At 48.2% G+C, this 15,879-nt stretch overlaps 1 protein-coding gene across 1 annotated transcript in view; it reads right to left on the minus strand.

Moving 5' to 3' along the window:
• ALDH1A2 (aldehyde dehydrogenase 1 family member A2) overlaps positions 1–15,879 on the minus strand; it is a 71,070-nt gene that overhangs the window by 31,157 nt on the left and 24,034 nt on the right. Inside the window, exons 3-5 of the mRNA XM_081887720.1 lie at positions 11,207–11,311; positions 9,742–9,882; positions 6,170–6,299 (exon numbers count right to left, since the gene is read on the minus strand). Coding sequence (XP_081743846.1) covers positions 6,170–6,299; positions 9,742–9,882; positions 11,207–11,311 — 376 coding nt within the window. The remainder of the gene's footprint in view (positions 1–6,169; positions 6,300–9,741; positions 9,883–11,206; positions 11,312–15,879) is intronic.

The raw sequence follows: 15,879 nt of genomic DNA on the forward strand, positions 1-15,879 counted from the left end.
ATTGCCGGAAGAAATATCAACAACCTCGGATATGCAGATGACACAACCTTGATGGCAGAAAGTTAGGAGGAATTAAAGAACCTTTTAATGAGGGTGAAAGAGGAGAGCGCAAAATATGGTCTGAAGCTCAACATCAAAAAAAGAAGATCATGGCCACTGGTCCCATCACCTCCTGGCAAATAGAAGGGGAAGAAATGGAGGCACTGAGAGATTTTACTTTCTTGGGCTCCATGATCACTGCAGATGGTGACAGCAGCCACAAAATTAAAAGACGCCTGCTTCTTGGGAGAAAAGCAGTGACAAACCTAGACAGCATCTTAAAAAACAGAGACATCACCTTGCCAACAAAGGTCCGTATAGTTAAAGCTCTGGTTTTCCCAGTAGGGATGTATGGAAGTGAGAGCTGGACCATAAAGAAGGCTGATCGCTGAAGAATTGCTGCATTTGAATTATGGTGCTGGAGGAGACTCTTGAGAGTCCCATGGACTGCCAGAAGATCAAACCTATCCATTCTGAAGGAAATCAGCCCTGAATGCTCACTGGAAGGACAGATCCTGAAGTTGAGGCCCCAGTACTTTGGCTACCTCATAAGAAGAGAAGACTCCCTGGAAAAGACCCTGATGTTGGGAAAGATGGAGGGCACAAGGAGAAGGGGACGACAGAGGATGAGATGGTTGGACGGTGTTCTCAAAGCTACCAGCATGAGTTTGACCAAACTGCGGGAGGCAGTGGAAGACAGGAGTGCCTGGCGTGCTCTGGTCCATGGGGTCAGGAAGAGTCGGACATGACTAAACAACTAAACAACAACAATCTTTCATTTTGTTTTGTTTTTAAGTAAATTTTTTGAGATAATTGAAAATATTGATTTTTTAAAAAATGGAGTCATCAGATTGTGCCCACCCCGACAAAGGCTATATTTGATGTGTGCTGAGCTGTTCCCCCCACCCTTTTAAAAAGACAGGATAGGAGAATGGTGCAAAAGGCATCTGTCAGACTTTCTGCGATCTGGGGGCTCTTCCAGAGAACCTCTTTAGTGAGCATCCACCCTGATTTGTTTTCACAAAACCTTCAGGGAGATCCTGCGAGGTCAGCATTAGTTCTTAATTTGTTTGCAAGAAGGTTGCACAATATTGCATTGAGCAATTGGGACCCCCTGCCTTCCTGGGCATTTCCTCCACTTTATTTACCACAAAGAGTTCTGATTTGGGCTGGTTGCACAAGAAGGCCCAACCCACTTTTATTGTGCAACCTAAATTTGCTAGTATACAACTGACTCCTGAGGGGGAAACAGAGCCGCCACGGAGGAAATGTAGAATGTAAAAAGAGCGAGTGAACGAGGCTTGGCAGTGCCACCTGAAATGCCCAGCATGGTGGAAGCACCCTAGCAAATGAGCCAAAAAACCAGTCCATATTGGGCAGAGCCATTTGCCTGTGGCTTTTGTCGCCCTGCAGTGGCCTCTGTTGGTTCGTTTTCCTTTCAGGCAGCCTGTCAACATTTCCACCCCATTTCCATGGTGGTTCCACCAGGTTTGGCTCAAGTCCACACATCGTGGCCTCTTAGCGTCCCTGCTCTGCCTGGGCGCCTGAGGATGAGAGGCCAAAACTGTGAGGGGAAACCCAGTTTCTAAATCAGGACCTGGGAAGGCACTAATTAATTTGATCAGACACAAACGGCCAGGTCTTCCCTCCTCACCGAAGAGTTTTCTTTTGCGCACAGGCTTCCCAAACCCCAAACTGCGACTGGACTCTGAAAGAGCTGCCCTTTTTCAACACCTTCCTGTATTCAGCATTTGCAATCACGGCGGAATTTTACAGACCTGTTTATTAGAACCTCCTTTTGGCAAATGTTTTACACAGAGGATGGAGATTAAAGTCGGAATGTGGAGAGTCACATCCCAGAGTTTCCCGCCCGCCCAACGCCTGCTATAAAACCAGCGTTTGTGATACCAGAATAACGAAGTTTGACAAAAATGGCCCACTTTGCCTAAACATTGATCTTTCCGGAGCTGGGGGCCTCCTGTCCTCGGAAACTGAGCAGGCAACGTTGAAAGTTTTACTGTTTCCATATAAACCTCGGAAAGCCCCAGCAGTGAAAATGATCCGACTTTAACATGTTGTAGAAAAGCATCAATAACATTTGTGGTTCTCATTTGGATTCTCCTTGGCATTTTTAGAGTGGGCTTTCACATGTGCTCAGTGAAATATAGTTGCAGCCGGGAGGGATTAACAGGGATGCTAAGTAAGCCACAGAATGGTCCTAACGAAAGGGATCAGCATTGCAACAGAGGGTCCCTATGCAGGGCGAGTGCGCCTTACTCCCTGGAAGCCCCTTTCAGCAGAACAGCATCAGAGCACCAAAAGCTACCTCTTAGTGAGGAAGACCATAAGTTCATCAAGCTCCCTCTTGTGCACAGAGCAGCTCTCTGAGGTTTCTGACAGGCCTATCTGGAAGGGGGGGGCAAGGCGAATAATGTGCTCTCCCACTGTCCTCCCCCCAAAAGCAAAGCATTCAAGCCAAGGTATCAGCTCCAGAACACATTAATGCTTGGCATGTGCAAACAATGGGAGAATAAGACCTAATATAAGGTCCCATGGATCAGAACACCCCTTTCTTCTCAAGTCCAGGATTTCACTTTCAAAAATTGCAAGGCTTCTGTTGAAGCATGAGACTCTTAATCTCAGGGTTGAGAGGCAACAGATTCCTGCATTATAAGGAACTGGACCCTCGTGGTCCCTTCCAACTCTACAATTTTATGATTCTCTGAATTTCTGACCCCAGGCAAAGTGCCCCACAAACTAGCCAACCCATGGAGGGTGAGTGGGCTTTTGGGAAGCAGTAAATCCCAGGTCCAACAAAGGTCCGTATAGCTAAAGCCATGGTTTTCCCAGTAGTGATGTATGGAAGTGAGAGTTGGACCATAAAGAAGGCTGATCGCCGAAGAATTGATGCTTTTGAATTATGGTGCTGGAGGAGACTCTTGAGAGTCCCATGGACTGCAAGGAGATCAAATGTATCCATTCTGAAGGAAATCAGCCCTGAGTGCTCACTGGAAGGACAGATCCTGAAGCTGAGGCTCCAATAATTTGGCCACCTCATGAGAAGAGAAGACTCCCTGGAAAAGACCCTGATGTTGGGAAAGATGGAGGGCACAAGGAGAAGGGGACGACAGAGGACCAGATGGTGGGACAGTGTTCTTGAAGCTACAGACGTGAGTCTGACCAAACTGCGGGAGGCAGTAGAAGACAGGAGTGCCTGGCGTGCTCTGGTCCAGGGGGTCACAAAGAGTCGGCCACGACTAAACGACTAAACAACAACAAATCCCAGGATCTGTCTGTTTAGATAAATACTCCCTGTTGCTCCCTCGTAGCTGATAGGGAGCAGTGAATGAGGGTGGCTACCTTTTTTCATGGGTCCTGCTCCTACACCTTCAGTCTGACTGAAAGAGAAATAGAGCAGATGAACCTTGTCCCAGCATGGAGATTCAGTTGGTGTTGGAATAGGATGAGCATCGTCCCTCTGCACAGTCACTTGTCACAAGGATGGGAGCCCTCATGTGGCCTGTTTCCCATCCTCCACCAGCCAGCAGGCAGCCAACAATACACAGTGTGGCAGCCCCAATCCATGTGGCAGCAAGTGCTTCCGAAAAGGGCACACATTTGTCAGGCAGGCGATACCTTGGGGAGACCATCTCATTGAAACCTAGCTGAAGCTACGCCCTCAGATGACAGAAGATGGTGCCAGGAGAAGGTCAGCAATAACTCACATGACTTCTGTGAACTTAACTCTTTATTCAAAGCAACAAGACAGCCCAGGAGGCCAGGCCTAGTGAGCACTGCAACTTTTCCTGGTAGAACCTGCCCCTATGAGGCAGTTGCGAGGACTGAAGATCTCTGCCTTCCCACCGCTCTCTAAATCTCCTCCACCCCAGGTTCCTTCTCAAACAAACTGAAGCTGTATCGCCTTGCCTGTCTTTCCTCTGCCCTCTTCATACCTTCTCAGGTTCTGGGGAACTGGGGGAAGAGGAGTTGGTTGCAGCAGGAGGGGGAGACGCCCTGGGTTTCTCAACAGCCTGCCTGATCTCTGCCTTTTGGCCTCTCTCCTCTTCTGCTTCCACTTCTGCTTCTGCACTTCTTTCTGCCGCAGCCTCTCCCTGCTCATTAAAGCCTGTTGCCTCTTCAGCTTCCGGCACCTCTCCCCCCCCCCCCAGTCTTCTCCCTCTGACCACTCCCCGGGCTCTGAGCCTTCTTCCGTTGGGGGTTCCCCAGCTGGTGCCTCCCACCATTCCTCTGCATCCAGCCGGCCCATCACAGTGGATGACTTGGAAGCGCAATTACTCAGACACTCTGCACATGCTCAGTGAGAATTTACTCTTATTTCATGCATTCCAAAGCTATGGCTCTGTGTGCAAATGTGGGAAGGGGTGTTAATAATCCCCTGAAGATTTTGGGGTCAGTTTGGGGGTGTCCAATTACACCCAGTACAACCATCTGGACATTGGCTTCTTCTGCACAGAGTTCCTCCTGGGTGGGTGCCGGGTTTATCTCTGCCTGCAGTGACTTTGTGCTCCTATTCCAGGCTAAGCCGTCTGCCTCCTAAAGTCTCTCCCCCTCCCGGGACAAACTTTCCCACCCACCAAGCCCCTTTTAAATCAACTAAATTAGCTGCTAGAGGAACGAAGAAAAGCCTTGTGTCATGTTTCACGCTGGCCTTTGTTGTCTTCACCTTTGTGTGCAATATTAGACTATTACTCAGCGCTGCCGCCGAGGGGAGGAAAGGCCATCTCTGCCTTTGGTGAGACAACAGAAACCCAAGAGAGCTGTAAAGTCATCCTCCCTCCTTGTCAAAAAAAGAATCACCACCATGAAACAAATTTTCCTTGGTGCAGTGCATGGAGGAAAGCAGCTGCGGTGGGCACTGAACAGGCCAAATTCTGTCAATAGCACAGAAACTCTGGAATAGGGTCCAAATGCTCTCCCGCTGGAGGGGCAGGAGCATAAGTCAGCTCCCAAGCCTCCATGGCGAAGCTTGAGCCAGCAGTGGAAGAAGGGAGGGCATAGAGACTCTACACTTGAAAGCTCCCCACACAGACTGGTTCAGATGCCTGTTGTTACTGGGGGTTCAGGGCAGCTGCATTCTCCAAGAGATGGCAAGCAAGGCGCCCTTTGCAGTTGCTTTCACCCCCACTGACCCCACTGGAAGAAAATGGAGGGGCCTGAGAGCACCAGACATTCAGAGACCCACAGTCACGTGGCAGGGGTTCTTTTGCACATTTTCGGACACAGTCTCCCTAGCAAGCAGCAATTGATGTTCAGGTTCTCTGGCTGAGTGGCAAAGCCTCCACAATGCATCTGAGCAGAGCTGCTAAAAAGAGGTGTGGGAGCCAAAGGCCATGGAATGAAAAGTGGGGGCAGGATGGGCAGTTGTTCTCTGCTCTCCCCCCCCCCAACTGTGTGTGTGGTGCAGTGGCGGACTTTGGGCTTCCAAATTTCAGTGGCACCTGGTGCAACACTAAAATTTGGCACCTGCCTTCCTCTCGCACTCTGCTCTGCATCGTTGTTGCAGTGCCCTTTGCAGCGCCAGCACCCAGTGCAGCTGAACCAGTCGCTCTACCTTCAAACGCCTCTGGAACTGGTTAGTGTCAGAATTGGACTGGGAGGGGAGGGTTCAGCCCCCTCCCTTTGGCCATGGAGAAGCTCAGTGGGTGACCTTGGACCGGTCACTGCATCTCAGCCTGACCAACCTTACAGGGTTGTTGTGGGGGAATAAATGAAGAGAGGAAGAACTGCGCACACCACTTAGATCTCCTTAGAGAAGATAAAGATGGGATGTAAATGCAATAAACAAATATTACATTCTGAGTCACACTCTTTCCCCAAACATGGAGCCATCTGGTCCACGGTCCATTTCACTCCGCATCCTGCTTCCTGCCACACCAGCCCAAATGCCCCCAGGAGGCCCAGGAGGAGAGCCTGGAGGGGGAGGCGGCAACATCCCTCTCTCAGTGGCAGATGTCACACACACGGCCTGTGAACATGAAACATCTCTCTATAGCTGCCATCCTGGCTAAGAGCTACAGAGATGCCCTCGGTCTACTCGTGACACAAATAAAACCCCAGGAGAGCCATGTCCTCGTAGGTAGGAGCTGTTGCTTCAAAGGACTTGACTTACCCACAGGAATGGTTGCTCCATGGATTTTGTCTGCCCAGCCGGCATAATAGCGCAAAGTCTTGATGACGCCTTGAAGGTCAACATAGAAAGCCTGCAGGAAGGGCTTCCCACTGTTCAGTGACTCCATGGTCTGGAGGACAAAGAAGACAAAAGAAAAGGCATGTAGAGCCAGCGATCACAACCATTTCCTATTCAGAGACAGGACAGTAGAAAAAGGCTATTATAATTTGCAACTGGTGAGTTTTCGCCTCTCTGCCTCTGAGCCAAAGGACTGGATTTTGACCCTTAAGGCCTGAGGAAGTTGGCTGGGCATACACCAGGGACTGCCTCTTTAACAGCGGTCTTTTCAGAGTGCATTCCTGACTGTACCTCTCATGTGCCTAGTCCATATGCCAAGGGAAGTCACAGGGCCCCTTTGGACAGCTGCTCCTGTCTCCGTATCTGCAGAAGCTCATCAAAGTGCCATTGTGAGCTAGGGCTGGTCCAGCTGTACAAAGGAGCTGGAGTGGTAAGATTTTTCAGGGTGTGGATGAACAGTACATAATCTGAGAGGTACACTCCCAAATCGCTCCTGGCATCTCAGCTGCTGCTTCAGCAACTTCCGAGCCACCGTGGGGTATCCTGGTGATCAAACTGGAGTGGGCAAAGAAGCCTGGAAGAAATGGGCGTAGCTGGATGGTAGTTGCCAAAGTTCAGTGCTATAATTGGGGGCACAGGATGTATCCCAGAAAGAGGCCCGTTCCCTACAGCACAGAAAGAGGGCATCTTAGGAGGAAGTTCTCCTGTACAAGTTGCACTGACATGATTGGGAGATATGCAATGCTCTTGCGTAGCTCCTGTTCATCTGCAGGTGGCAAGCTACAGGGAAACTTCCCAGAAGACCATGTGTGCTCCATAGATCCACCTTTCTCCACCATTCAAGTTGACAATACCCAGTACCCTTGAGTTGTCTGCCTCCCTTTTGCCTCTGGGCTCAAGTCAGCCAGATAAACCTGAAGTTCCTATGGACAGGGGCCAAGCTGGAAAATGAAAGCCTTGGGCTTTGCTACATTAATGAGAGCAGCTGGGAGAGAGCTTGCCAGAACCCTCTCCTAATAAGAAACATATTGAAACCGAAGGGTCAGCTTGTCCTTCTGAAACAGTGGTATCATGGTAAGTTTTGAAGAACAGGAGTACAGCATGATAACCCCCAACTAGAGCCCAAAACTCAGGCAGCAGCCTTAATCTATTTGTTGACATGCACCAAAGAGCAGCAGGAAGGAGCATCCTGCCCTGTTTTTCAGGATCAGTGTGGCTGCAACCCCAGGCATCATTTCCTGGGAGAAGCTCCATTGAACTCAGTGGTGCCTGCATCTAACTGCACAGATTCAGTTTGGAAAACACATCAAGCTTTAACCAAATATCTTCAGATGAAATGCAAACTTTAGCTTTTCGTTAAAAATGCAAAACTTTGTGCAGAGAAGACATGTGTCATTTAAACTGCTTGTGTGAAGTGGGAACCGTCTTAAAGGAAAAGAAAGATGTATCCAGCTTCCGCTTGATTATTTTCTTCGTCCTCTGACTTTCCTCTGATCTGTCACAAACAAACGTGAAAGCCTCCTTATCACCTCATGCATCTACCAGAGCATGGAAGGGTCCGCCAATTACCCTAGCACTTTGGCAGGTGATACCATCACACCTGCTCTGAAAAAGCCACACTCCTCTGTGCTCCTCGCTTTGCTTTGCCACTGCACTGTTCCCTGGAACAAGTCTCCAAGGAATCTTGCCGTGGCTGCCAAGACCCCTGCTGAGCGATGTGATATCTACGGCGTCCAGCCCGTCATCAAATAAGCCTGCTCTTCTCTAGGAAGGCTCCGAGCCCCAATGAAACAAGCCACGGGCCCTTCTTTAAGGGATATTCCCATTTTAAAAAGAAGACCTTAAAGATCCTCTTAAGGAACCCCATAAAATTTCCACCCAGATCGCTTAAATCACTTTTAAGAGGCACCATTATCTCCCCACGATAGTTCCAAGCTGGGGGAAATGTATCCGTGAAAGCAGGTATAACACACAAATGGATGTGAGCCATAAATCCCATTGATATACGGAAGGGCAATAGCCATATTTTCCCCCCTGCCTCCCATCCTGCAATTGAAGTCAGTGGCATAGTAGGCGGTGGGCTCCGCTCAATAAAGAATTTGGCTCGGGAACCGCAAATCCAGCGACAGGCAGGGAGCTGACTTGATTTGCTGGGCCCCTCCCCTTCTCCCCGTGGCGATTTTACAGCATACACTGGTGGTAAGATGATTTAAGTGTTGACAAAGCTGGAATTAAGATGTTTGCCGGCTTAGTTCAAAGCACTTGACATGTGGAAAATAACATTAAGAGTGCCACCATGTCGGGGCCGACCACATGTGCTCCTCCGCATCGTGCCTGAACTGTGCAGCTCAGCGTTCTCGCTGTGGCGTGCGGGGGGGGGGGGCGGTTTGCTTTGCACAGGCTCAGAAATTATTATTCTAGCAGGGGACTGGCAACCTCCAGCCTTCAGGCTGCGAGCAACCCACTGAGCACCCAAAGGCATCTCTCACAAAAGCCCCAGTGAAGGGGGTTGGAGAGCAGGGGTTTACATGCACAGAGAGTGCGTTTGGACCCCAGAGCCGGAAGGTTTGAAGGATCCACAGCCCAAACAGACACAGACACAGTCACAGTTGCTCCTGGCACAAGCCTCTGACACAACCTTCTCCCCAAAGAGCTAGAGTGGGAGAAGCTATACAGTCGCAAGGGGGTTTGCCCACCTGTTTCTGCAGTGCTGCCCTTGGAGACTGTATAGAAGCCTCTCCCGATGCAGAATTCAGCAGCCTGCATTCAGCAAGGGGATGCTTTGCTGAGAGACCTTCTTCTCGGGACTCCTGCCCAGTGGCAGATGCCATCTAAGAGCTGTGTCATGGGGGTTTGTTTGACATGGGAGGCTTCGAGAACTGACCCTTGCCATAAACATACATGGACCTCAATTGCCCAGATGTGGAGCAAGGGCTTTCTCATTAGGGCTTTCTGGGAAGAGAAAAGCCAGAGGGCCTTCTGGGTAGTGATGCCCACCCTGTGGAATGCCCTCCCATCAGATGTCAAGAAGGTGAGCAATTGTCTATATTTTAGGAAGGCAGTCCTGTATAGGGAAGCTTTTTAAGGTTTAATGTTTTACTATGTTTTTATATATGCTAGAAGCTACCCAGAGTGGCTGTGGCAACCCAGACAGATGGGTAGGGTACAAATATGTTGTTGTTGTTCAACCTTCAGATATTTTGGACTCCAACTCCCATCAGCTTCAGCCAGTCTGACCATATGATGCTGGGGCTGATGGGAGTTGGAGTCCAGCAACATCTGGAGGGTCCCAGGTTGACCATGGCTGAACTACCAAATCAACAAAAATCATTCTTTTTTTTAATTGGGTGGCAGCTCTAATAAAACGTTTTTAAAAGCACATCAAACAAACTTATTTGCATGTCATATTCTGATGCCCAAAGCATTTTTAACAGTACTCTCAGCGGAAAGAAAAAACAGCGCCCCGCTCCCACCAGTCCCATTGCAAAACTTACAGCCAGTAAGGTTCTGTCTCTTTCCACCAGGTCAGCCAGCTTGTCTAAAAGACGCCCCCTTTCTGAGGCATCGAGCCTCCTCCACACAGAGCCCAGAGAGAAGGCCAGGCGAGCTGCCCTCACGGCTTTGTCTGTGTCAGGCTGTCAAAGGGGGGGGGGCAGAGAGAAACCTTAGTGAGTACAAAGTACAAACACGGCACCAGAAGCAATCCTTGTTGGGAAGAAAAGATGTCGGTGGATTGATGGACTGACTGATAGGTGTCTTTGAAAAATACACAAAAGACATTTAGGATTTGTTCCCACCCATTTCACTAGTGCAGTTTATTAAATTCCTTACACACTTTTTCTCTCTCAAAAAGACTCAAGGCGTCTTTCAGTGGATGAAAATATGCACAGGTGAAAAGAAGGCATGATCTGGCGTTAAAGCAGAAAGCTGTAGTCTGAAGCGCTTGGAATGGACCAGCGTTAAGATGAGGCTGACTTCCGACGAGAGAAGAATGGCAGATGAAATTAATGGACTATGCAGAATTGGACAAAATGACAGGAAGGATTCGAAACCTATGGGACCAGAGATTTACAGAAGATTGGAAGAAGTATATGAATTATTTGAGAGCAACTGTAACCAACAAATTACGCTGGTAGGACTACAAGAAGTTTTGTAAGGAGAAATATACAAAGTGTTACAAAGTAGAAAAAGATAGAGATATTGGTTATGAGTTTGAAATGTAATAGGGAAGATAAGAAATGCATACTGAGAGATTAGACTGGAAAATTTTCAGACAGGACTGATGGAAGTCAAAAAAATGAATAAGATGTAAAAGTATGTTTAATTACTGTTGAAAATGATATCTTAAAAAACTAATAAAAATTATATTAAAAAAAAGAGATGAAGCTAACTTAGACAACCATGAACTGGAACCAGGTAACCTGGGTTGCTGCCCAAGGAGGGCCGCAAGGCCGTCTGGCTGAAGAGGGCAGATAGATGCTTCTCATGACACACTTTGGGCAGCGAGGGCAAGCCTCAGAGTGCCCCTTCCTCAGGAACAGAAGACCCTCCCAGGGGACTGTGGCTGCAGTTCCATTCCAGAGGCCAGAGAGGTTGGGGCACTGAGGTTTGGAGGTAGCCTAAGAGCCCTTCTCCATTTGCACACAGCCTGCCATTTCCCAGGTAATCGGGAGAGGGCGACCCTGATTGTGCCAGGTGGGGGTGGAGGTGCTTTGAGAAGTTACCAGATCAATGTCTCCGCTTCTTCATCACACAGGAAACTTCTTAATCCCTTGCCCATCTCCAATGGCTGGCAGTGGCTCAGATGGGCAGAGAGGGCCCTTGGGTGGGCAAAGTGCCCACTTGCCAGCTGAACTGTTGTCACATGGAGGGTGAGAAGGAATCTGTTTCTCTGCCTGAGCCAAGGGATAGGGCAGGCCAGGTGTCATGAGAAGCAGACAAATTCCGAGGATACATTACCTTCTCAGCCTCTTGCACCTCACAGATCTGCTCTCCTGTTGCAGGGTTGGACACAGGGAATACTTTCCCACTCTCTGAGTTTTGCCATTCGTTGTTGATAAAAATCTGAATGAGAAAAAAATGGATATTAAATAAAGACAAAGGTAACTTTTTAAGGCTATATGTGCTTCTTCATTTGCTTTCATCAAAGAGGGTGGGAGGCTCGCTGACATCCTTGCCCTCAGCCTTTGCCAAGGTGGTACCTGCTGGAAGTTTCGGGTTGACCAGTGTTGTAGTCCTGAACATCTGGAGGGCATCAGGTTAGCAAAGGATGCTCTTGCTGATTTAAGGATGATCTCTAGGGCAGGGCATTCTTGGTGGTGGCCCTAAATATGCAAGGTGCTCCTGAGGTACATGTGCTCAGCTACTTTGCTTCTTCTTTTCCATGGCCAAGTACTAAGTCTGGTATTCAGAAATGAGCTTCCAGGCCACAGAGGGGTTTTGTTGTTTTTTTAAACTTGCAGCTACTAATATGGTGGTACTGTTCTCATCTGTGCTGTTAAGGCGTCTTGGCACATCTTATTTTGGGGAGCGGCTCTTGTTTGTAATGAAGAGTGTGTGTGTGTGTGTGTGTGTGTGTGTGTTGCCACACACGCCATGGGCAGGATCTGCTGCAGCAAGTTTGGCCAGCTCACCAGCTCCTGCAAATTAACATGAAAGCCTGGATCCATCTGTCACTCCAAATCAACAGTCCTTTTGCAAGAGAGATAGGATTTAAAGCCTTAAGTGGATTGCCTGAAATTGAAATTGGGATTCTCGGAGCACAAAGAGAAACTGCAAAACCCCAAATTGTTAAAATCGCACAACTATCCAGAATGAAGGCAAATCCGCCCAGAGCTCAGCCATCCAAATACCCCATCTCAAAACATAAACCTTTTTGTCATGGGAATCACCCAGATAATGTGAAATCATCTCCAACTTTACTCTTCTTCAAGGAAACAAACCGTTGATTGAGATGAAAACACATTGTGTGGAATTAACGGTAGCCTTGATCCAAGATGCAGGGCTGGCTCAAAATATTTCGGTGCCGAAGGCGGAAAATCCAAATGGCACATACTCCCCTCCCCCTTGCGAACATGAAGACATCTATCTATTCTATCTATATCTATCTATCATCTATCTATCTATATCTATCTATCATCTATCTATCTATCTATCTATCTATCTATCTATCTATCTATCATCTATCTATCTATCATCTATCTATCATCTATCTCTATCTATCTATCATCTATCTATCTATCTATCTATCTATCTATCTATCTATCTCTATCTATCTATCTATCTATCTATCTATCTATCTATCATCTATCTATCTATCAATCATCTATCATCTATCTATCTATCATCTATCTATCATCTATCTATCATCTATCCATCTGGACATTTTCTGGTGCACCCCTTCTCAAAACCCATCTCTAGCTGCCATTCAGTCCATTGAGTCTGTGCAAGTTTCCCCTCTCTGCTTCTCCATTTGCTACACCACCACCACTCAAAACTCCTTGACGCCTTTTGAGTAGGGGACAGAATACCTTCCTCACGGGATTCCAGGCACCCAAAGTTCTTTACAGTATACAAGACACATCACAAAGAAGACCAGGTAGTTCAACTCTTAAAACAGATGCCTGACTTCACAGGTTATCACAAAAACAAGATCCAACCTTCAGAGATGGGAGCAACTGAGACATTCAACAGACAACAACAGCACAACACTTGGCAGCCTTCCCCAAGCTGGTGCCCTCCAGATGTTGGACTACAACCATTTCCAGCCACACAGCACCAAGGCTGATGGGGACACAGCTATGTTGGCTAGGGTTGATGGGTGTTGTAGTCCAATGGCACCTGGAAGGCAGCAGCTTGGCACAGGCTGACTCTTCCCGCCTCTTCCCACACAAGACCCATTGAAAGGGGGAGGAGCCACACTATCCTGCTTCTGGTGAGCCCAGCTGCCCGCAATGGAGGCTAGTCCTGGGAGTCCAGACCTGAGTATGGACCAGCACTGGCAAGTTGAAGACCACACAACATCCAACATTAATGGTGAGCTTCGCCCCTGAGGGTACAATTTTTCTTGCAGAACCAGCCAGTGCTCCCTGTGCCCTGATCTGGCTTTGGATTCTGGCGTGAGACCGGGGGCAGTATCCCTAGGATCCCCTGTCACTGCAGTCCCAATTTGGATTTTCTCTGCGCACACCTGTGTTTGGAAACAGCGGGACGTCCTGTTTGCTCCAATAGGAGCTACCCCAACCCATATAAATTGCAGGTGCCAGGAGAGGGCTTTGAGTTGCAATTGTGCACTCAGAAGTATGCCACATGATTAACCTTAAGGTATGTCACGGGTGACGCTGTGGGTTAAGCCACAGAGCCTAGAACTTGCCGATCAGAAAGTTGTGGTTCGAATCCCTGCGACAGGGTGAGCTCCCATTGCTCGGTCCCTGCTCCTGCCAAACTAGCAGTTTGAATGCACATCAAAGTGCAAGTAGATAAATAGGTACCACTCTGGCGGGAAGGTAAACGGCCTTTCCGTGTGCTGCTCTGGTTCGCCAGAAGCAGCTTAGTCATGCTGGCCACATGACCCAGAAGCTGTAACCCCAGAGTCAGCCACTACTGGACCTAATGGTCAGGGGTCCCTTTACCTTTACCTATGTCCAGCCATTGTTCTGCCCCCTGCTGCCATCTCTGGCTGAGGGAAGGACCTATGGAGCCATGAAATAACATTACCACCCAAGGAATCTCACCAATAGGCCAGAGTGAGTCAGGTGATATTCCTTAACTAGGGTTGCCATATTTCAAGTGAAAATCCGGACACACACGATGGGTGAATCCCATATATACCTGGGAAATTATGGACGTATGGCAGCCCTTCCTTAACCCCTTGCAGATCTGAGCAATGAAGAGATGTCAGCCTTCAGCACCACCACGGTCCAGACCTCAGCAAAGTTTGCTGCCTGAGGCAAAGAAGGCAGATGGGACACAAAGATGGGACACATGACCTCATTCCATGTGCAGGATCCAACTGGACCGCCCACTGAATCTGACTCCCACACAAGGAATTAGGCAACATTTCCCCACCCAGGTCTGTGAGGGCAGCATGCTAGCTGAGGAGATTCGGGGGGGGGGTGAGGGGGGTGATGGAAGGTGGCTGAAGCTAACCCTGGCCACTTCCCGCCTGAAGCAGATACTTCCCTCTGCCTAATGGAAGGGCTGATCCTGACAAGCTGCTGTTGCAAGTAATCAATCCAATATCCTGTGTCAAAGAGTTCCACAGACAGCCTTTGGAGAATGCTGTTGAAAGGTCACTTTTTGAGTGACCCTGCATCCACTCCAATAGTTTTATTCTATACATGACCAGTTGTGGTTGACAAGGTGTCCAGCCAGCCTTCCAATAAGAGCAAGGCGTCAGCCTGGCACAGAGCAGAGAGAGAAGGAGAGGCTTGAGGGATTGCTACTGTTAATGGTTAACGTTCATTTCTTCCTGTTCCACTTTCTATAAACAAAGGACGGTCAAGGCAAGCTCATTACTGTAAACCGAGCGCCTCTAAATTGGCAGTAAAATTGGAGTATTTACTCTCCTGCCCATATAAAGTACCTCGTCCAAACTCTTGGAAGGGTTTCAAATCTTGAAATCCAGCAGCTGGCGGCTTTACAAGCGCAACCTTATGTTTAAATAACTCACGTTTTGAAAGTTTTAGGCGTTTGGTGTCAGGTAGTGCCATTCCTCCATCGGCTTCCCTCCCCACCAAGACCGAGGTTCTTAGACAATAAATTTGAGCTTGCTGGGGCTTTTAAAGAACTTGTCCGGTTCCAGTGGTTGTTGATTAAATGTTTAGAGCCCGTACATTTGATCTGACTTTCATTACGGCCAGTTCGTAAAAACGCCACAGGCCTGGACAAGCGATGACACATTGCCCAAACAAGGAATCCCTGCAAAGCCTCAAATTGGGTTTTCGTTTCCCTCTTTTATTTCCTTCTTATTTATAGTGACCATTGTAGTGGGTAACTTTAAATCAAGGGGACTATTTGACAGCAAATGTTGCTATCAGTGGATTATATATAACTCATCCCAAGGACCAGATGAAAAAGGGATAACCCCAGGAATGGAAGGGCTCGCCTCCATGTAAATCATGCTACAAATTGAACAACACCAAGAGAGGGCATTGTTCAACTTCAATTGTGAACCCTATTCAACGTTTACTATTCCCCTGGAATCAATGTTAATTAAGGCTGACTGCGGCCATAAATCAGCCATTGGGTTTTACAACTTAATTCTGCTTTAAGTGTGTGTGTGTGTGTGTGTGTGTGTGTGTGTGTGTGTGTGTGTGTGTGTAAATATGTATGTGTGTGTGTGTGTGTGTGTAATCTCCCAAGAGTTGCTGAGGTCATTTGTTTTGGTTTGAACCCCAGAGTTACATTCCGTGGTTTGCTAAAAGGGGTGTCATGTGTTTGCTATGTGGCACTGTAAGCAGTTAAGTAATTTAGCTCATGGGGGCACGGTCCATGGAACTGAGCCAAATTGGAAGGGGGGCAGTAGGATGGAGAGAAACACTTGATATATTTTGCAAGTAACACGGAAAGCACATAAACATTTGCTGCTATCGCCTCACAGCTCAGAAACTAACTGCAGCCCAGAGCTGAAC

Source organism: Podarcis melisellensis (genome assembly GCF_964234715.1).
Source record: "Podarcis melisellensis genome assembly, chromosome: 14".
NCBI classification, from domain to species: Eukaryota; Metazoa; Chordata; class Lepidosauria; order Squamata; family Lacertidae; genus Podarcis; species Podarcis melisellensis.